Genomic DNA, 21,433 nt, shown 5'->3' on the forward strand with positions numbered 1-21,433 from the left:
GGTGACAGAGTGAGACATTGTCTCTAAATAAATAAATAAATTTTTATTATTTTAATCTGTCTCTTCCACCAGATTCTAGGCTTCCTGAGGTCAATTTAATGCCTGGCACATAAAGATGCTCTAAAATTGGTAAACTAACAAATTTGTGTTTGTTTCTTCCCCCATCCAAAACTAATTGCAAGGATTAGTGTTCTTAAGGTATAATCACGTAAAGTCACTTCTGACTATGTAAAAAAAACAGGTGGTGGGGCAAGGAGGAGCCTTGAAGGGGAATCAGTCTCCCGTCAGAACTTGTGAAGTCAGTGCTAGGAGGTGAAAACATCACCTCGTAGATAACTAGCAGTATACTAGTAATCTATCACTATACAACAAATCACTCCAGCGCTTCATTTATTATCTCTCTATTGGCCAGGAATTTAAACAGGGCATATCTTGTCTCTGCACATGATGTCTATCTAGGGCCTTAGCTTAAAAGAAAGCTTGTTCACTCACATGTCTGGCAGTTGATGTTGGCTGTTGGTTGGAGGCCTTGCTGGGGCTGTCAGCCAGAACAGCCCACACAGAGCCTCTCCACGTGACATGAGCTTCCTTACAGCATGGTGGCTGGGCTCCAAGGGCAAGTGTCTTGAGAGAGAGAGAGGACGAGGCTGGAGCCTCTTACATAACCTGGCTGCAGAAATCACACAGCATCACTTGTGCCACATTCTTTTGGTTAAGATGGTTAGAAAGGACCATCCAGGTTCAAAAGGAAACAAAGACTCCACCACTCAGTGAAGAAGTGTCAACATCACATTGTAAGGAGAGCATGTGGATGGGATCTAGACTAGTGTGGCCATCTTTGAAAAATGCAATCTGTCACAAGCAGTCATGGGGAAAAGGCCAAATTCCTCATAATAGAATGTGGGTGTGAATCTCTTATGTAAGACAAGAGATATGAATCAAGGCAGATGGATTTTGTGAAGGCAGTGAGTTTTTCCTTCACTTTCAGAGTGCAGGTAATTTTAACTCTGTCAAGCATGCAAATAGAAAGAGGAAGGTTTAATCTTTAGTGACAGAGATCAGGAATGTTAGAAAGTCCTGTTTTCAGTGATCAGATCTACTTAATCTTCTTGAAAAAATGAGGCAGTCGTAGGGACTAGAGTAACACCCTCATGAACTCTCTTTGTTAAGTCATTCCCGTTCAGTCATTTCCACCTCTTCCTGGGTCACTGTCACTCTAACATCAATCTTGTCATAATCCTTGATTATTTTCTTATCCATGTTGGTGATACCCTGACCACTCTGCTTCTTTTTTGAGACAGGGTCTCTGTCACCCAGGCTGGATTGCAGTGGCATGATCATGACTCTCTGCAGCCTTGACCTCCCAGGCTCAAGTGATCTTCCCACCTCAGCCTCCTGAGTAGCTGTGATCACAGGTGTGCACCACCACACCTGGCTAATTTTTAAGTAGAGATGGGATCTCACCAGGTTGCCCAGGTTGGTCTCGGACTCCTGGACTCAAGGGATCTGCCCACCTCGGCCTCCCAAAGTGCTGGCATTATAGGCCTGAGCCACTGTGCCTGGCCCACTCGGCTTGAGATCCACTCTTGCAATGATTTTGTCCTTCACCCTTCTCAGCTACTCACTTCCTTAGCTTTGTCATGACCTCTCCTTGCAACCTTCCATGATCTCTATTCTAGATGTCTTTCAGCTCCAGAACTACCACCCTTTCACTGCCCTTCTCCAACTATACCTACCCTTCCCCACCGCCCTGGGCCCCGACCCAGAACAGAAGTCCATCATATGGTCTGGGTGAGGTAGCTCACACCTGTAATCCCAGCACTTTGGGAGGCCCGAGGCCGGTGGATCACTTGTCAGGAGTTTGAGACCAGCCTGGCCAACCTGGTGAAACCCTGTCTCTACTAAGAAGTCCATCATGAGGCTGGGTGTGGTGGCTCATGCCTGTAATCCCAGCACTTTGGGAGGCCGAGGTGGGTGGATCACCTGAGGTCAGGAGTTTGAGACCAGCCTGACCAACATGGAGAAACCCCATCTCTAATTTTGTAAAAATACAAAATTAGCCGGGCGTGGTGGCACTTGCCTGTAATCCCACTACTCAGGAGACTGAGGCAGAAGAATCACTTCAACCTGGGAGGCGAAGGTTGCGGTGAGCTGAGATCTCACCATTGCACTCCAGCCTGGGCAATAAGAGCAAAACTCCATTTCAAAAAAGAAGAAAAGTCCATCATGAGAATCATCCCTTTGTATATACTCAACTCTTTTGCCCCTCCCTCCTCCTTGTATGCTGCTAACAAACCCAGCCCTGATTAACCACACCCTCCACAGCTGTCACCATGCAACTTCTGGTCTCTACATTTATGAAAACAACTTCTAACTTCCTTGATGCTGCCTGCAGTCAGACCTTCTCTGAAATAGGGCATGAGCTGCTCCTCTGGCCTAGAGCTGTAACCCTACTTCGTTGGGTCAGAGCCCCTCATCTGCCAGGTACTGCTGCCCAGACCTTAATACACACCCAGATGGCCTCCAGGAGAATAAGAAATCCTCTTCAGAAAATTGCTTCTCCCTGCCAACACCCCTGGCTTTCTGGTGGCTTCAAAACTAAAGTCAGAGGATGTGACATTCTCTCTGAGGGTACCCTTTCCATTTCCGCTTCATTTTCTGAACACTCAGCATTGCTGAGAGAGCTATTTTGACATCCCCTTCTATTCTTAGCACCAAAGCACAAAGTCATATATGCAGATAAACCAATGTTAGAAAAACTGCATGTTCATTTTCTAAATTCGTAGTGAAAAAAATCAAGAGCACCTGTGGGAATTGGGGGCGTGCGGGGCTGTAGCCAAGTCGGACACTCCAGAGGGAGGTGGAAAGTGCCTGAGTGGAGGCTCTGACGCTACGGAGATGTGTCACCTCGGGCAAGTCCCGTCAGCTGCCAGGGGCTCAAGCTCGCCAGCTGCAAAGTGAGGGGATGAGATGAGGGAACTCCTACGCACCTTTCTAGATCTTTCATTCTTCGTCACAGATGATATAACATACACAGTTGCCTCTGATTTTTTTTTCTGCCTCTCCTGCCTTCATTCATCAGTTTTTCAATCAAGGAAAGGCTCTGCTTCATGCCCAGAATGTAGAGAGATACATAGGGCACAATTCCTGCCCTTTAGGAACTCACATTCCTTATAGACAAATGGCTTGATATATGTGAAAGTTGGTTATAAAAACTGGGTTATTCTTGTCATACCCAACTAATTCAGAGTCGAGGGGCCGGGGGAAAAGAGCAGTTAGAATACATAGCACCTGCTCCAAGAATCGATTTTTCTGCAAAGCTGAAACAGCCTGCTTTTTTAGGTAACCCTAAGACCACTTTCACCTTAATAATTACTGAAATGACCTGCCGTAACTCTAACATTAGTTTTGCCGACCGCTGTCACTCACCAGTCAGACCCTGCCAGCTCCCAGAAGTTTCTCTAGTGCCAATGAGCATTCTTTCAGAACAGTATGTAACATTTCTCTTTCTAATAAAACTTCCGGCTGGGTGCAGCAACTCATGTCTGTAATCGTAGCACTTTGGGAAGCTGAGGCAGGAGGATCACTTGAAGCCAGGAGTTCAAAACCAGCCTGGGCAACATAGTGAGACCTCATCTCTACAAAAAAAATTAAAAATTATAGCTGGCTGAGCTGCTGTGCCTCAGGCCAGTTGTCCTGGCGCTTGAGGAGGTGACGCTATGTGTTCAAGGCCAGTCTGGGCAACATAAGAACCTCTAATTCATTTTTTTAAAAAAATTTTTTTAAACTATAGCTGGCATGGTCGTGTACTCCAATAGTCATAGCTCCTCAGGAGGCTGAGGCAAGAGAATCCCTTGAACCCAGGAGTTGCAGTCTGCAGTAAGCTATGATCAAGCCACTTCACTCCAGCCTGGGTGACAGAGCGAGACACTGACTCAAAAAACAAAAACGAAATACATATATATATATATATACCTAATAAAACTCTCAACCTTCTCTTTGTTTTCCAGACATACTGAAGACCACCCAGGCTGTGTGTGCACTCTGAATTGCAATTCTGTGATTCTTTTTTTTGTTTTTTGTTTTTTTTTGAGGTGGAGTCTCACTAAGTCACCTAGGCTGGAGTACAGTGGCGCGATCTCGGCTCATTGCAAGCTCCTCCTCTCAGTTCAAGCAATTCTCCTGCCTCAGCCTCCGGAGTAGCTGGAACTATAGGCGTGTGCCACCATGCCCAGCTAATTTTTGTATTTTTAGTAGAGATGGAGTTTCACCAGCTGGGCGTGGTGGCTCACGCCTGTAATCCAAGCACTTTGGAAGCCAAGGTGGGTGGATCACCTGAGCTCGGGAGCTCAAGACCAGCCTGACCAACATGGTGAAACCCTGTCTTAAAAAAAAAAAAAAAAAAAAAAAAAAAAAGAGATGGAGTTTCACCATGTTGTCCAGGCTGGTTTCAAACTCCTGGCCTCAAGTGATCTGTCCATCTCGGCCTCCCAAAGTGCTGGTATTACAGGCATGAGCCACCACACATGGCCAGTTCTGTGACTTTCAAATAAAACATTGAGAGATTCATCTTTACATTTTACTTTGACTTTGACAGTTTCTGTAATTATGTCATAATGTGAAGAATGTTTCGAGAAAAGTCTGTTCTAAGTATAATGGGAACAAAGAAAAAAAGATTAGCTCTGGCTATAGAGGTTATAATATTTCACAAGGGGAAATTATATTAGAGAATATTCTTGAGCAATCAACTGGACTTTGCCAGAATGTGGTGGGTATAGGGGACCCAGAAGGAACATTCATTCCAGTTATGAGAAAGGACCCAGAGACGTGGTGAATCTGGGGGACAGATTCCATGTTTTCCATATACCTGACCACTAAGCACATGAGCAAGTGTGTCCGTGCATGAGGCTGGACAAGATAGATTAGAGCCTTCTCTTTTTTTTCTTCTCATTTAGCAAAAATCTCATTTTAGAATTGTCCCAAGTTTCTAATTTTAATTCAGGGCTTCTTTGTCATGCTTAAAGTCTTACCCTCTGTGGCTGGGTGTGGTGACTTACGCCTGTAATCCTAGCAGCCTGGAAGGCCGAGGCGGGCGGATCACAAGCTCAGAAGATCGAGACCATCCTGGCTAACACGGTGAAACCCGTCTCTACTAAAAATACAAAAAAATTAGCTGGGCATGGTGGCACACACCTGTAGTCCCAGCTACTCGAGAGGCTGAGACAGGAGAATCATGAGAGCCCAGGAGGCGGAAGTTGCAGTGAGCCAGGATCGTGCCACTGCACTCCAGCCTGGGTGACAGAGCGAGACTCCATCTCAAAAAAAAAAAAAAAAGTCTTACCTTTTGTGCCCTCTGCTCTGTATTCTATATGGTAGCCTGAAATCTGGCCTTGTTATATTTATTTATGCCAGCCTCCTGAAGGTGCTCAGGCATATCGTTTATCAAATATTTCCATATAATGTGGCAGCAAATAACAGCTTCATTTTACAGAGGGAAGAGCTGAAGCAAACACTGATTTGTGGATTGCTCAGTAACAGGGAAACAGGCCTGATATATGCCCTCTGTCTTTCCTTCACAAAAATTTTGTAGCTTTTTTCGTTCCTTAAAGTCTTTTACCTGTAGTTATACTTTAAGGGAAATAATTATAAGCAATTTTGACTGACCTAAGTCCATCACACTAGGACTGTCATAAGGGTTAGATTTTGAGTTGACTATAGCTTTTAGGAAGAATAAAATATTGTGAACACCATAAAGTTATAGAAGAAAGTATAAGTTACCACTCAGAATATAGGTTGGTAAGATTAAAAACTTCCTTAGCCCATGAGAATAACAGCTTTTTTTCCCGAGTCTTATTGTTTCATGAAGAATTGCTGAGCATGGTGGCTCATGCCTGTAAACCCAGTAATTTGGGAGGCTGAGGCAGGAGGATTGCTTGAGCCCAGGAATTTGAAACCAGCCTACACAACACAGTGAGACCCTCATCTCTACAAGTAATTCAAAAATTAGCCAGGCATGGCGGTACATGCCTGGGGGTCCCAGCTACTAGGGAGGCTGAGCCAGGCAGGTCGAGGCTGCAGTGAGCCGTGATCATGCCACTGCACTACAGCCTGGGTAACAGAGCAAGACCCTGCCTCTTAAAAAAAAAATTATTTATATACATATATATAAGTGGCCATACACCTGTAGTCCTAGCTACTCAGGAGGTTGAGGTAGGAGGATCATTTGAGCATATCAGGACCCTGTCTCTAAAAAAGAGAAAAAGAAGATTTATTGTTGCCTTTTCCTTTTTATTTTATTTTGTTTGTTTGTTTGAAATAGGGTCTGTCACCCAGCCTGGAGTGCAGTGGCGAAATCTTGGCTCAGTGTAACCTCTATCTCCCAGGTTCAGGCAATTCTCTTGCCTCAGCCTACCGAGTAGCTGATATTACAGGTACACGCCACCATGCCTGACTAATTTTTGTATTTTTAGTAGAGACCGGGTTTCACCATGTTGCCCAGGCTGGTCTCAAACTCCTGACCTCAAGTGATCTGCCTGCCTTGGCCTCCCAAAGTGCCGGGATTACAGGCGTGAGCCATCATGCAAGTCTGGGAGGTGGTTTATCATGTAAATGTCACAGAACAAAAGCATACCCAAGTGGGTCACACTGCTCTCTAGGATTTGGCCCTCCGCTTTCAAGATCCAAAAGGTTAAACTGTGAATTCTGCCAGAAGGGATCAGGCTTTAGAGATTGTACAGCAGACTCTTTCTATTGTGTCTCTAGCACCATCTACTGGGAAACAAAAGTGCCTTTATTAGAATACCTTCAGTTGAAAGTGTCTGCAACCTAACTCAGGTAGCAGAGGAAGGAGAAAAAGGGAGGAAGAAGCTGAGAGCAGATTCTATCTAACAAAAGGAGGATTAAATGCTTGTATAGGTTGGGTGTGGTGGCTCACGCCTGTAATCCCAGCACTTTGGGAGGCCAAGGTGGGTGGATCACCTGAGGTCAGGAGTGTGAGACCAGCCTGACCAACATGGTGAAACCCCATTCTACCAAAAATACAAAATTAGCCAGGTGTGGTGGCACATGCCTGTAATCCCAGCTACTTGGGAGGCCAAGGCAGGAGAACTGCTTGAACCTAGGAGACAGAGGTTGCAGTGAGCCGAGATCGAGCCACTGCACTCCAACCTGGGCAGCAGAGTCAGACTCTGTCTCAAAAAAAAAAAAAAAAGAAATTCTAAATAGACAAATTATCATGGAGAAAAACGTGAGTGTATATTGAACTGTCCAATGAAATACTTAGGAATAAATTTGGAAATAAACTCTAAGATACATTGAGTGAAAAGATCAAGGTGGAGACAGGCTGCCGGGTTTGTATGTGTTTGTGAGTGTACACTTAGATGCTTGGTATCTTTGTAATACCTTTGGAATTGTGCATGGAATACCAGTAACAACCCAGGCATGGAGGCAAACACGTGTCGCAGCTACTCCACAGGTTGGGGCAGGAGGCTCGCTTGAGCCCAGGAGTTCCAGTTCCATGAGCTATGATCATCCACTGCACTCCAGCCTGGGCAACAGAGTGAGACCATCTCTAAAAAATAAATATGTAAATAAAAATGTTTTTAAAAGAGAGAAGCCAGTAACGATGGGTGCTTCTGTTGTAAGAAACTGGATATGTGGGGAACAAAGATAAGAGAAGTTCTTTGATTATATGATATTTTTTACCTTTTACATTTGTTGCCATTAAATTGGTTGCATGTGGAGCTGGACCCAGTGGCTCACACCTTTAATCCCAGCATTTTGGAAGGCTGAGACAGGTGGATCACTTGAGGTCTGGAGTTCGAGACCAGCCTGGCAAAAATGGTGAAACCCAGTCTCTACTAAAAATACAAAAAACAAACAAACAAACAAAAAAAGAAAAACAAACCAGGCATGGTGGCGGGCACCTGTAATCCCAGCTGCTCCAGAGGCTGAGGCAGGAGAATTGCTTGAACCTGGGAGATGGAGGTTTCAGTGAGCCCAGATCACACCACTGCACTCCAGTCTGGACAACAGAGCAAGACTCTGTCTCAAAAAACTTAAAAAGTTTAAAAAAAAATTGGTTGCATGTGCAAATATTCCCTATTTAAAAATTTGGCACAGTGACTCACGCCTGTAATCCCAGCACTTTTGGAGGCTGATGTGGGCCTGTCACTTGAGGTCAGAAGTTTAGATAAGCCTGGCCAACATGGTAAAACCCCATTTCTGCTAAAAATACAACAATTAGCTTGGCATGAAGGTGTGCACCTGTAATCCCAGCTACTTGGGAGGCTGAGACGGTAGAATCACTTGAACCTGGGAGGCGGAGATTACAGTGAGCCAAGATTGCATCACTGCACTCCATCTTGGGCGGCAGAGTGAAACTCTGTCTCAAAAAACAAAAAAGAGCAAAGATTCCTATGTGTGCTTTCCAGATTCTCTCGGTTGAACAGTGGACACCAGGATGGTATCGCCTGGACCTTAGTGCCTCACTTGAGTGCTTTATGCCCAGGCACCCTGAGCTGTATGTGAACTCAGAACCCCAGTCTGCAGACACTAGGTTAAGGCAGGTCAAGGCTGCAGTGAGCCGTGATCATGCCAGACTTGATTTCTACACAGCAGTTCTGAGTTTAAGAAAAGAAATGGGGTCTGGGTATGGTGGCTGATGCCTGTAATAACAGCACTTTGGGAGGCCGAGGCTTGTGAATCACAAGGTCAGGAGTTTGAGACCAGCCTGGCCAACGTGGTGAAACCCCATCTCTACTAAAAATACAAAGATTAGCCAAGTGTGACAGTGGGCGCCTGCAATCCCTGCTACTCAGGAGGCTGAGACAAGAGCATTGGCTTGAACCTGGGAGGTGGAGGTTGCAGTGAGACGAGATTGCGCCACTGCACTCCAGCATGGGCAACAGAGCGAGACTCCATCTAAAAAAAAAAAAAAAATGAGGCTGGGTGTGGTGGTTCACACCTGTAATCCCAGCACTTTGGGAGGCCAAGGTAGGTGGATCACTTGAGGTCAGGAGTTCAAGATTAGCCTGGCCAACATGGTGAAACCCTGACTCTATTGAAAATACAAAAAAATTAGCTGGAGTCGTGGCTTACGCCTGTAGTCCTAGCTACTTGGGAGGCTGAGGCAGGAGAATTGCTTGAATCCAGGAGGCAGAGGTTGCAGTGAGCTGAGATCGTGCCACTGCACTCCAGCCTGGGCAACAGAGTGAGACTATGTCTCAAAAAAAACCAAAATGTCTTCTTTTACTCAGATTTGTGTGTTCTCTCAGCATTTAGGAACCCACAAAAGCAGAACCAAATGTTTTAAATGACTGGCAGTTGGTTCTTCTTTTACTTTTTAAATTATTTTAATGGTAAGGTATAAGTTCCTGCTTTTTCTTAGCCTCCTAAGATTTCAGCTCTACTTTGCATGCTACTTCTCTCCCCTGATAACAGTAGAAGCCAAGTTCCTAAAATTGCTATCAGACCACATGAAAGGAAAAAATAATTATCACCCTAAAAGAGTATGCTAACCTCCTAATAGTTGCATTTACCTTTAAAATACATGAGACAGCTCTGGGACCATAAGAAAACTTTAGGCCGGCGTGATGGCTCATGCCTGTAATCCCAGCACTTTGGGAGGCCTAGGCAGGTGGATCACCTGAGGTCAGGAGTTTGAGACTAGCATGGCCAACATGGTGAAACCTGTCTCTACTAAAAATGCAAAAATTAGTTGGGCATGGTGGCCTGTGCTTGTAATCCCAACTACTTGGGAGGCTGAGGCAGGGGAATCACTTGAACCCAGGACACAGAGGTTGCAGTGAACTGAGATCGTGCTGTTGTACTCCAGCCTGGGCAACAAAAGCAAAACTCTGTCTCAAAAAAAGAAAAAAGAAAGAAAAAATAAACTTTTTAAAAAAGACTCAACCGTATTATTGCTTAAGGCTCTAAAAAGAGCCTTTTTCTGTTTCCTCCTCAAGAAAAAATGGCCGGAGTGATTTGACCTGCTACAGAGGAACCTGGGATTCTCTGTACTTGGTGCAAGGTTCTAGCACCTGGCTGTTACTTAATCCTGGGTGGGCCTTAATTTTAAGAAGTAGACCTCTGCCATCATCTCATCCTGGGGTTTTCCACCTGAGCGGCTCAGAACCTGTACTTGATTCAGCTAGAACAACTCTGGCTTATATATATATGTTACTATATATTTATGAGTATATATTTTCCATTGTCCCTTGGAATCGATGGGAGATTGGTTCCAGGACACTCTACTGATACTTAAATCAATGGATACTCTAGTTCCTTCTATTTTTTTTTATTTTATTTTTTTATTTTTTATTTATTTATTTTTTTTTTTTGAGACGGAGTTTCACTCATGTTACCCAGGCTGGAGTGCAATGGCACGATCTCGGCTCACCGCAACCTCCGCCTCCTGGGTTCAGGCAATTCTCCTGCCTCAGCTTCCTGAGTAGCTGGGATTACAGGCATGCACCACCATGCCCAGCTAATTTTTTGTATTTTTAATAGAGACGGGGTTTCACCATGTTGACCAGGATGGTCTTGATCTCTTGACCTTGTGATCCACCCGCCTCGGCCTCCCAAAGTGCTGGGATTACAGGCTTGAGCCACCGCGCCCGGCCTATTTTTTTTTTAAAGATGGGGTTTCACCATGATGGCCAGGCTCGTCTTGAACTCCTGACCTTGGGTGATCCACGCACCTCTACCTCCCAAAGTGCTAGGATTACAGGTGTGAGCCACCACGCCCGGCCTACTCTAGTTCCTTCTATAAAATGGTGTGGTATTTGCATATAACCTGAGCCCATATTCCCATATACTCTATTTATTTCTTTGTTTGAGGGTTTTTTGTTTTATTTTCTCTAACCCACCCTCTTTCCCTATTTGTTTGTTTTTTAACAAGACAGAGTCTCATTCTGTCACCCATGCTGGAGTGCAGCGATGCAATCATGGCTGACTGTAGCATTGACATCCTGGGCTCAAGCAATCCTCCTGCCTCAGCCTCCTGAGTAGCTAAGACCACAGGTGCTCATCACTATGCCTGGCCAATTTTATTTATTTATTTTTTTTTGGTAGAGATGGGCTCCCTGCATGTTTCCCAGTATCTGGGCTCCCATCTCCTTAACAAATTCAAATGAAGGCTGAGAAGGTAGAACCAGTGGGTCTTGGGGAGGCTCTGTGTAAATAAATATGAGACTTGGGTGTTTATCACCTTTGTTTTCTGTCTCTTCCCATCAGGAGAAGTGGCCCCAGTGCAAGGAACTGCATTCGACCTGAGAAAGCCAGTGGAGCTTGGAAAACACCTGCAGGACTTCCATCTCAATGGTTTTGACCACAATTTCTGTCTGAAGGGATCTAAAGAAAAGCATTTTTGTGCAAGGTCAGGTATTTTTCACTTCCTGAGTCTGTAAGAAAGAAACCGACACCAACTCCTATTTTCCTTTGGAGCTTTTCCTCTGGCCATATCAATAGCATTTACTATGCTACAGGTAACCCAGTACCACATTCCATATCTTCTCAAAGCTCCTGTGGTACAGGTGAGCTCTGTAGAATTCATCCTCCTCCTCCTACCTCCCATTACCCATATTCCTCCACCCTCAGTGCCTCCTCTCTCCCTCTCTGCTTGTTCTTTAAGGCCTATTGTTAGAAGCCTTAACTCAGGCCAGGCACAGTGGCTCATGCCTGTAATCCCAGCACTTTGGGAGGCTGAGATGGGTGGATCACCTGAAGTCAGGAGTTCAAGACCAGCCTGGCCAAAGTGGTGAAACCCCATCTCAACTAAAAATACAAAAATTAGCCAGGCTTGGTGGCAGGTGCCTATAATCCCAGCTACCCGGGAGGCTGAGGCAGGAGAATCGCTTGAACCCTGGGGGCGGAGGTTGCATTGAGCTGAGATTGTGCCACTGCACTCCAACCTGGGTGACAGAGCAAAACTCCGAAAAGAATCCCGGGCTGGGCGCAGTGGCTCATGTCTGTAATCCCACACTTTGGGAGGCTGAGGTGGTCAGATCACCTGAGGTCAGTAGTTCAAGACCAGCCTAGCCAACATGATGAAACCCCATTTCTACTAAAAATACAAATAATTAGCCAGGCATGGTGGCAGGCACCTGTAATCCCAGCTAGTTTAGAGGCTGAGACAGGAGAATCACTTGAACCCATGGGGCAGAGGTTGCAGTGAGCCCAGATCGCAGCACTGGACCCCCCCGGGGCAAAAGAGCCAGAGTCTATCTCAAAACAAACAAATAAAAATTAGCTGGATGTGGTGGCGCACACCTGCAGTCCCAGGTACTGGGGAGCTGAGGTGGGAGAGCTGCTTGAGCCCAGGGGGCAGAGGTTGCAATGAGCCGAGATTGAGCCACTGCACTCCAGAACAAGACTCTATAAAAAAAAAAAAAAAAAAAATCTTAGCTCCTCCAGGGCTTTCCTCCTCCAACTTAGCTGCTCCCTTCCTCCCTACTCCCCAGCTGGCAGGCAAGGGTAAGTCTGTTTGGTGATGCCTCAAAGAAGCCAAGATCAGAGTGAGACATTGCTGTTGAGGATCCTTGAAGCCACCTGCTCATGCCTTGCCTTTGAGACTGGAAGAATTTTCCATCCTTTTCTTCCTACCTTCATCTCCTCCTTATATCTTGTCCCTGCTCTGTGGCTGGGTCTGATTTCCTGTCTCAAAGCCACTTCCCAGCTTCTACTCCTCCCCACCTGCTTTTCTGCCTGGACTCATGCGGTTTGTGTTTCTTCCCAGGGTGCGTCATGCTGCAAGCGGGCGGGTACTGGAAGTATACACCACCCAGCCCGGGGTCCAGTTTTACACGGGCAACTTCCTGGATGGCACATTAAAGGGCAAGAGTGGAGCTGTCTATCCCAAGCACTCTGGTTTCTGCCTGGAGACTCAGAACTGGCCTGATGCAGTCAATCAGGTAATGCCACAGGCTAGCTTGTTAGAGTGCAGTTTGTGTCCAAAGTCACACTATACAGCCGAGTTCACTACACTCAAATCAGGTTGTATGATTCAAAAGTTCATGTTTTGTTTGTTTGATTCAAAAAGTTGTTTTGTTTGTTTGTTTTTTGAGACAGTCTCACTCTGTCGCCCAGGCTACAGTGCAGTGACATGATCTCAGCTCATTGCAACCTCCGCCTCCTGGGTCCAAGTGATTCTCCTGCCTCAGCCTCCCAAGTAGCTGGGATTACAGGCACCCACCTCCACGCCTGGCTAATTTTTGTATTTTTAGTAGAGATGAGGTCTTACCATGTTGGTCAGGCTGGTCTCGAGCTCCTGACCTCAAGTGATCCACCTGCCTTGGCCTACCAAATTGCTAGGATTACAGGCGTGAGCCACTGTGCCTGGCTCAAAAGTTCATGCTCATTCCCTTCTCCAAGTCATGATAAACAGAAAACCCATAGTCAAGCTACTGACATGGCATTTACATATTTTTAAGAAAGCTCCAATTTTGTACCTTCAAAACCTTTATCCAGTTTGATGTTTCTCCTTATCAATACGTTCTCGTTTTCTGCAACCACACTTAAGGAGAACTTCCATATCGTCTCCTCATATGTGCTCCCTCATAACTTTCTTTTCTGGCTACTGCCTAGAGCGGTACTCCTAAAAGTGCCAGCCCACAGTAAGAAGCGTGCACCTTGGGCTGGCAAGATGGCTCCTGCTTGTAATCCCAGCACTTTGGGAGGCTGAGGTGGAAGGATTGCTTGAGCTTGAGATTGAAGCCAACCTAGGCAACACAAGGAGACCCTATCTATCTCTACAGATTATTAGAAAAATTAGCCAGGTGTGGTGGTGCACACCTGTGGCCCCAGCTATATAGGAGGCTGAGGTGGGAGGATCACTTGAGTCTGGGAGGTTGAGGCTGCAGTGAGCCATGATCACACCACTGCACTCTAGCCTATACGACAGAATGAGACCCTGTCTTAAAAAAAAAAATAGGGCCAGGTGCAGTGGCTCACGCTTGTATCCCAGCACTTTGAGAGGCCGAGGCAGACATATCACTTGAGGTCAGGAATTCGAGACCAGCCTGACCAACATGACAAAACCCTGTCTCAACTAAAAATACAAAAATCAGCTGGGCATGGTGGTGGGTGCCTGTAGTCCCAGCTACTTGGGAGGCTGAGGCAGGAGAATCACTTGAACCTGGGAGGTAGAGGTTGCAGTGAGCTGACATTGCTCCCCTGCACCCCAGCCTGGGAGACAAAGTGAGACTCTGTCTCAAAAAAAAAAAAAAAAGCTTACATCTTGCACCAGATTATAGATCAACACCATACTACAGTACTTTCCTTCGTCAGGAAAGTCTCACTTTAACAAAGCATGCTTAGTGATCTTGTAGATTTTCATTCTGATTAAAGTTCTTTTTTTTTTTTTTTTTTTTTTTAAACAGAATCTCATACTGTTGCACAGGCTGGAGTGCAGTGGTGCAATCTCACTGCAACCTCGCCTCCCAGGTTCAAGCGATTCTTCTGCCTCAGCCTCCCAAGTAGCTGGGACTACAGGTGCATGCCACCATGCCCGGCTTACTTTTTGTATTTTTAGTAGAGACAGGTTTCCACTGTCTTAGCCAGGATGGTCTCGATCTCCTGACCTTGTGTTCCACTCACCTCGGCCTCCCACACCATGCCCAGCCCAAAGTTCTTTATCTCACTGTGAACCAATCATAAACAGTTCCTGCACTGGCGGCCATTCACAGAGCACACTGGTCTAGAGGCCCGTCCAGAAGCACACCCGAATGGTTAATGTTGCAGTCTGCGCTGTCAAGCATCACCTGTGTTGTTTCCCCCTTCACAGCCCCACTTCCCTCCTGTGCTGCTGAGGCCTGGTGAGGAGTATGACCACACCACCTGGTTCAAGTTTTCTGTGGCTTAAGAAAGTGTGAAGATATGACCTGATCCAGGGCTAGGCTCAGCCGCCCGTCTCCTGTCCAGAAAAAAGGTGAAGATTAAGAAGCTCTCAAAATGATTCTATAGATTAAAATCATACAAATGGTGGCTGTCATAAGAATCAGTCTGGGTACTGATTTCCTTTTCCAGTGACTGGCTCCAGGCCGTGTCTAATGACCAGCTTGATTCTCTGTGCAGTTCAGAGGGCAGTGAACACAACTACCAATGTTGTCATCTAAGCTCTGGTGCTAGCCAGGGACTCCCATGCTGCTGTTGGCTCCATCTCTCCACCCTGCCGCTTTCAGCTTTTCACCCTTCCTTTTCTTTCTTTTTTTTTTTTTAAAGACAGAGTTTCACCATATTGGTCAGGCTGGTCTCAACTTCCTGACCTCAGGTGATCCGCCTGCCTCAGCCTCCCAAATCGCTGGGATTACAGGCGTGAGCCACCGTGCCCGGCCGCCCTTCCTTTTCTTAAAGCTATTCTTGCATTGTTTTTGTTCCTCTTCCTCCGCCTCTAACCATCTTACTCTATTGCAGCACCCCCAAGTTTTCAAATGTCATATTAGCTCAATCTGCAGACTGGCAGATGGACCTGTTTCTATAGAGTAGTAGATGATTGATAAGTCAGAAAACGGAGGCTTAGAGAGGTTGAGGACCAACAAGCTAATACCTAAAAAGTTGGGCCAAGACTTGAATTCAGGTCATGCAAATGCAAGTTCCCCTCCTGGCCTCTACCTCAGTCTACCAGGACATGCCCAGGATCACTGAGGGAGAAAGAGGGGTATGACACCTGCTCTGACTTTTGCAGCCAGCTTTGCTTCTCAGAATCATTTTTATAAGAAACATTAGGTTGTACTGAACTGTCTCATAGCATTACAGTTGGTATGACTTAAAATGCAAAATCAAAATATCCAAAAAGAATCTGTCATTTACGGCCAGGCGTGGTGGCTCACGCCTATAATCCTAGCACTTTGGGAGGCCAAGGCGGGAGGATTGCTTAAGGTCAGGAGTTTGAGAGCCTGGCCAACATGGCGAAACCTCGTCTCTACTGAAAATACAAAAATGCCTATAATCTCAGCTATTCGGGAGGCTGAGACAGGAGAATCCCTTGAATCCAGGAGGTGGAGGATTCAGTGAGCCAAGATCACGCCACTGCACTTCAGCCTGGGCAACGGAGCCAAACTTTGTCTCAAAAAAAAAAAAAAAAAGAAAAAGAAAAAAGACAGCTTTCTCTCTAGTGAGGAGGGGAATTCCAAGAGGAAAAGGCCCGGAAGAGCCTTTGGGTTAACTGAGAAAGCACAGCCAGGCCAAGGCCTGGGAAGAACGGCAAGCAAGCACTGGAGACAGGAGCTGTTTTAGGGTGAGGAGAGAGCCTTGCCTTTCACAGCACAGCGAGGATGACACATTGCACTGGGGACAGAAGTTGTTGTGTTATGTGACAAGGCTGGGGGCTCTTTCTTTCCTGGACAATCAAAGCATCAGTGATGGGTTTTGGTTGGTAATTTTTGAAAAAAAAAGTATGTTATACTAATATATACTGTACTGAATTGAAATAAAACCAAAATCTGCATCTTCAAAAGAATTGTTCCTTTACTCAGCTTTAAATCATCAGGCGTGGACCTTTGGGAAATGGACTGAGAATATGGGTGTGTTCTGAATTCTACCTTACCCTTCAATGGGAGCCCCAGCATTTCCTCACCTAACAGGAAAGCTATCTCACTGGAAGTAGCTTTCCATACTTCCTCTTTCTTTTTTTTTTCTTTTTTTTTTGAGACAGAGTTTCACTCTTGTTAACCAGGCTGGAGTGCAATGGCGCGATCTCGGCTCACCGCAACCTCCGCCTCCTGGGTTCAGGCAATTCTCCTGCCCCAGCCTCCTGACTCGCTGGGATTACAGGCACGCGCCACCATGCCCAGCTAATCTTTTGTATTTTTTTTTTAGTAGAGACGGGGTTTCACCATGTTGACCAGGATGGTCTCGATCTCTTGACCTCGTGATCCACCCGCCTCGGCCTCTCACAGTGCTGGGATTACAGGCTTAAGCCACCGCGCCCGGCCTTCCTCTTTCTTTATAACCGAGAATAAACCAAAGATCTTGTTTATTTTTTAATTGATTTCAGCATGGATTTTCTGAGCCCCTGCTCCGTACACAGCGCTCTGCTGGGTCTGTGAAGGGGTTCAGGTCAGGTGTGATGCTGTGCTCTTCACACACCAGCCCCGAAGGCGCATGCTCAGTTGTCTTCTCTTCTTTCTCTTTTTTTAATCTAATGCCGATTAAACATCTCAGAATCAGTTGTCTTCTTACTGTGAGGTTAACTTTGGTGACTTGAGTAAGATGCTGCCTGCAGGTTTCTCCACTCTTAAAGTTTCCAATGTATTCATTAGCCAAGAGGCCTCAGAGGTGAAATACTAAGCTGACTGCAACCCAGCTACGAATTTGATTCAATTGTTCAATGCAGGGTTCTCATACTATAGGTGCCAGCAATCATTTAGGAAATCCCAGAGAAGAGAATGAATGTGTTCTTATTCACAAGTGTAGGGTTGCCAGTTCCCCCTGCTTTCTGTATCCTGACTAAAAGTCACAGAGTGCCTTGACATGTGTCACCTACCCAGCTGCAGGTATTTTGCAGCAGGCTTGAAGCCAAACTGGGCCTTGAACATTCCCAGGCACTGATAAAGCTGCCTAGGTTGTTGCCTAAAACACTAAAAGAAACTGGCTCTGAGCCAAATTCCTTAAACTGTTATAGAAGCTCCCTCACTGCTGACATACCTGGGCAGAACACCCCTTTTCTCTCTCTACGATTGCTGCAGCACTCTAAGGAAGTTCCCCTAATCAATGCTTTGGACTGATCACCCTGACACTTAAAGCTTCTTTCTTTGGAATCCCAGCCAGCCCTATCTGAAGACAGTTTGCAGCATTCCCTGGTGGGGTCTCCCTTGCTGCTGCTATGGGGGTGATTCCAGCCCTGGATCCACTGAGACAAAACAAACTACAAATTAGTTCTTAATGTAATAGGCACTAGGTTTGAGAATGCATTTATTAGCCAAATACTTCGTTTTCTTCTGTCCAAAAACAGTATTGTTTTTGTAAGAAGGCCAGTCTGCAGTAGTCCAAGTAAGGGCATTCATCGCCTGTGGGACAGCTGAAATAAGTTACTGGCATTTAAATTAATAGTTTACAAAAGAAAGTAAAAAGGTGGCCAGGCCTGGTGTCTTACGCCTGCAATCCCAGCAATTTGGGAGGCCCAGGCAGGGAGACTGCCTGAGGGCAGGGGTTGGAGACCAGTGTGGCCAACGTGGTGAAACCCCATCTCTACAAAAAAAAAAAAAAAATTAGCTGGGCCTGGTGCCGTGCACCTGTAATCCCAGCTACTCGGGAGGCTGAGGCAGGGGAATTGGTTGAACCCGGGAGGTGGAGGTCACAGTGAGCCGAGTTCGTGCCACTGCACTCCAGCCTGGTGAAAAAGCGAGAATCTGTCTCAGAAAAAAACAAAAAGCCTATATTTGTCACGCCGTGCATCTGAGCAAAGCAAAAATTGAGAGAAACTCTTTTTGTGGCAGCAACCAATCTGTCCTTTTTCATGAAACACACAGATGAGAACTTTGCTTGAGAGAAGCCCTTCCCCGTGGTTATGAGACGTACATTGTGGCATGTGACAGCATGTGAGCATAACTGATATTATGATGAAACCGCTGAAGGCCCCAGCAAGAAATAAAATTTACGTCCGGAGCATAAACAAGAGCGGGGACGGGATGAGGCGGCAGTTGATCCCGGGGCGACCAGCGCGGCGAGCGGGGCCAGGCACTGACCCTGAGTGCAGCCTGACCCGCCCTCCTGGCCCACCCGCTGCGCGCCCAGCCATGATCCTGGCGAGCCAGAGCGGGGAGGGAGGCCGGCGCCGGCCAGCTGCTCTTCCCCAACTTCAACCAGGACAACACAGCAGTGAAACGGGGATCAAGAGCAACTGGTCCTGGCCATCGCGCTGTTGTCTGGTCCCTAGCTGTTGGTAGTAAGTCCGGTTATAAATTTTCCTTTCTTCTGTGGATAGGCTGGAACGGATCTATGAATGCACCAACACGGAAGGTGTATGCATTGTAGAGAGATTGTTCTCTAGCAGCTTAGTGGCCATAGTGAGCCTTAAAGCACCAAGGAAGCTAAAGGTGTGCCTCACTTTAAGAAGGGAACTGAGATCTGCAACTACAGCTACTCCAACACGATTCTGGCTGTGAAGCTCAACAGGCAGAGGCTGATAGTATGCCTGGAAGAGTCCCTGTACATCCACAACATTCGGGACATGAAGGTACTGCACAGGATCAGGGAGACGGCTCCAAACCCTGCAGGCCTGTGTGCACTGTCAATCAACAATGACAACTGCTATTTGGCCTACCCAGGAAGCGCAACCATCGGACAGGTGCAGGTCTTCGATACCATTAATTTGAGAGCTGCAAACATGGTTCCGGCTCATGACAGTCCTTTAGCAGCGTTGGCTTTTGATGCTAGTGGCACTAAGCTTGCCACGGCATCGGAGAAGGGGACCGTGATTAGGGTATTTTCCATTCCAGAGGGACAAAAACTCTTTTGAGTTTCGGAGAGAAGAGGTGCGTGAGCATCTGCTCCCTGGCCTTCAGCATGGACAGCATGTTCCTTCCGCCTCCAGCAACACGGAGACCATGCACATCTTCAAACTCGAAACTGTGAAAGAAAAACCCGCAGAGGAGCTCACCACCTGGACTGGGTACTTTGGGAAAGTGCTCATGGCCTCCACCAGCTACCTGCCTTACCAAGTGACAGAAATGTTCAACCAGGGCCGAGCCTTTGCCACAGTCCGCCTGCCATTCTGCAGCCACAAAAACATCCGCTTGCTAGCCACAGTTCAGAAGATCCCACGGTTGCTGGTGGGCGCCTCCGACGGGTATCTGTACATGTACAACCTGGACCCCCAGGAGGGCGGCGAGTGCACCCTGATGAAGCAGCACCGGCTGGATGGCAGTCTGGAGACGGCCAATGAGATCTTGGACTCTGCCTCTCACGACTGCCCCTTAGTCATTCAGGCGTACGGCACAGCTGCAGCAAAAGCCTATGCAGACGACCTGGGTGCCATGGGTGGCACCTACCTGGAGGATGAGGCCAGCGCCCTGCGCCTGGATGAGGACAGCGAGCAGCCCCCCATGATTCTTCGGACTGACTGAACTTGACCTATGACCTCTGACCCGGGGAGCAGAGAACACTGGCTTCACAGAGGACTTTGTGCAATGCTGCTATTAACTTTGACCTGAGTCGAGGGAGAGGATGGCAGCGACTTTATTAAAAAATAAAAATAAAGATTGTAGTGGTAGTCTAACTCCACAATGCTGAGGAAATACATCGTTTTCACTTCAGTGGCTTTTAATCTTGCTTATGAATTTTAGCTTTTTCTCTTTTTGCCAAAATTAACTGTTTGGTGAAGCCCGCAAAACCTCCTTGCTTTGCATGCCTGAATGTGCCAAGCCAGCGTAGAAGAGCTAGAAGCCACTTTCCAACCACCTGCCATTGGGTTTTTCATATCTGTACATATGCCAAGTGCGTCAGAAAGCCGTGGCCGAGCACACTGGGCCTGCTTGTCAAGGCTGGTTCTGCAGTGACAGGTCCAAGGCTGCCCACTGGGTGTGCTGGGCAGACTTTGCGGCCTGGGACACGAGTCCTCTCTCCCTAGGGCCCCCCCTGGACCATTTTCCCTCCATTTTATTTTGTTAATTAAATTCTTTCCAGATTAGATCATCCTGGGATTTTTTCCATGGTGGACTTCTGTTTCTGATCTTGTTTTCCATGTGGATCTCGGAGGAGAGCGAGGTTCTTTCTGATACTAAAAACCTTTCTGTCAGGCAGCAAATGAACTTGAAAGATTGCCTGGACTCCCCGGAGCAAAGGAAAGTGATTTTGTTTGTATAATTAAGTGATCTGTTCTTCTACTAAAAAAATAAAATTTTACAAGGTAAGATGTAATATTAAAATAATTACACAAATATTGCTGTAAAGACTAAGATGTCATGCTGTGGAGGGAGAACTGGAGAGTTACAAAAAGTAGAACATGAAAAAAAATGCAGGACTACCAGCACAGAGCAGGAAGGAAGCCCAGCATGTGTCCTGGTCCCTGGCCAGTTCCCATTTTCACTCTTAACCATTTTAAGCAATTGGATCATCAGTTTGCAAGAGGCGGTTTGGACAGCAGTGCAATCCTTTTCCCATCGGCATTTCCTGAACTCAGTTACCCAGATCATCATTAAAGTCTCAGATGCTTTGGACAGCATTTCCAGCTATAGTCAGGCAAGGACGTCAGTAAATCCTCTCCTTATTATAGTTCAAGCAATTAAAATGCTGAAAAAAATCGACAAAACAGTTTCTTTTTGTTTAGAGATGGGGGTCTTGCTCTGTTGCCCAGGTTGGTCTCGAATTCCTGCCCTTAAGCAATCCCTCCAGCCTCAGCCTCCTAAGTAGCTACAACTATAAGCACACACCACTTCCCAGCTCAAAACAATTTTGGTGCTCTGGAAACAGACATAAAACCTTCCAGTTTGAGATA

General features: G+C 46.5%; 1 protein-coding gene and 1 pseudogene across 2 annotated transcripts in view; both read left to right on the forward strand.

Annotated features, from left to right (window-relative positions):
- Positions 1-14,987, forward strand: part of GALM (galactose mutarotase) — a 73,573-nt gene extending 58,586 nt beyond the window's left edge. Inside the window, exons 5-7 of the mRNA XM_032239356.1 lie at positions 11,236-11,377; positions 12,737-12,911; positions 14,783-14,987. Coding sequence (XP_032095247.1) covers positions 11,236-11,377; positions 12,737-12,911; positions 14,783-14,860 — 395 coding nt within the window. The 3' untranslated portion in view covers positions 14,861-14,987. The remainder of the gene's footprint in view (positions 1-11,235; positions 11,378-12,736; positions 12,912-14,782) is intronic.
- A 3,748-nt stretch (positions 14,988-18,735) lies between these two features.
- Positions 18,736-20,831, forward strand: LOC116524188 (annotated as a pseudogene). The gene has a single exon (XR_004257214.1). The product of XR_004257214.1 is annotated as a WD repeat domain phosphoinositide-interacting protein 2 pseudogene (transcript).
- Positions 20,832-21,433: the final 602 nt, after the last annotated feature.

The sequence above is a fragment of the Sapajus apella genome, unplaced genomic scaffold (genome assembly GCF_009761245.1).
Source record: "Sapajus apella isolate SASKATOON/1434 unplaced genomic scaffold, GSC_monkey_1.0 scaffold44, whole genome shotgun sequence".
Lineage (NCBI taxonomy): Eukaryota > Metazoa > Chordata > Mammalia > Primates > Cebidae > Sapajus > Sapajus apella.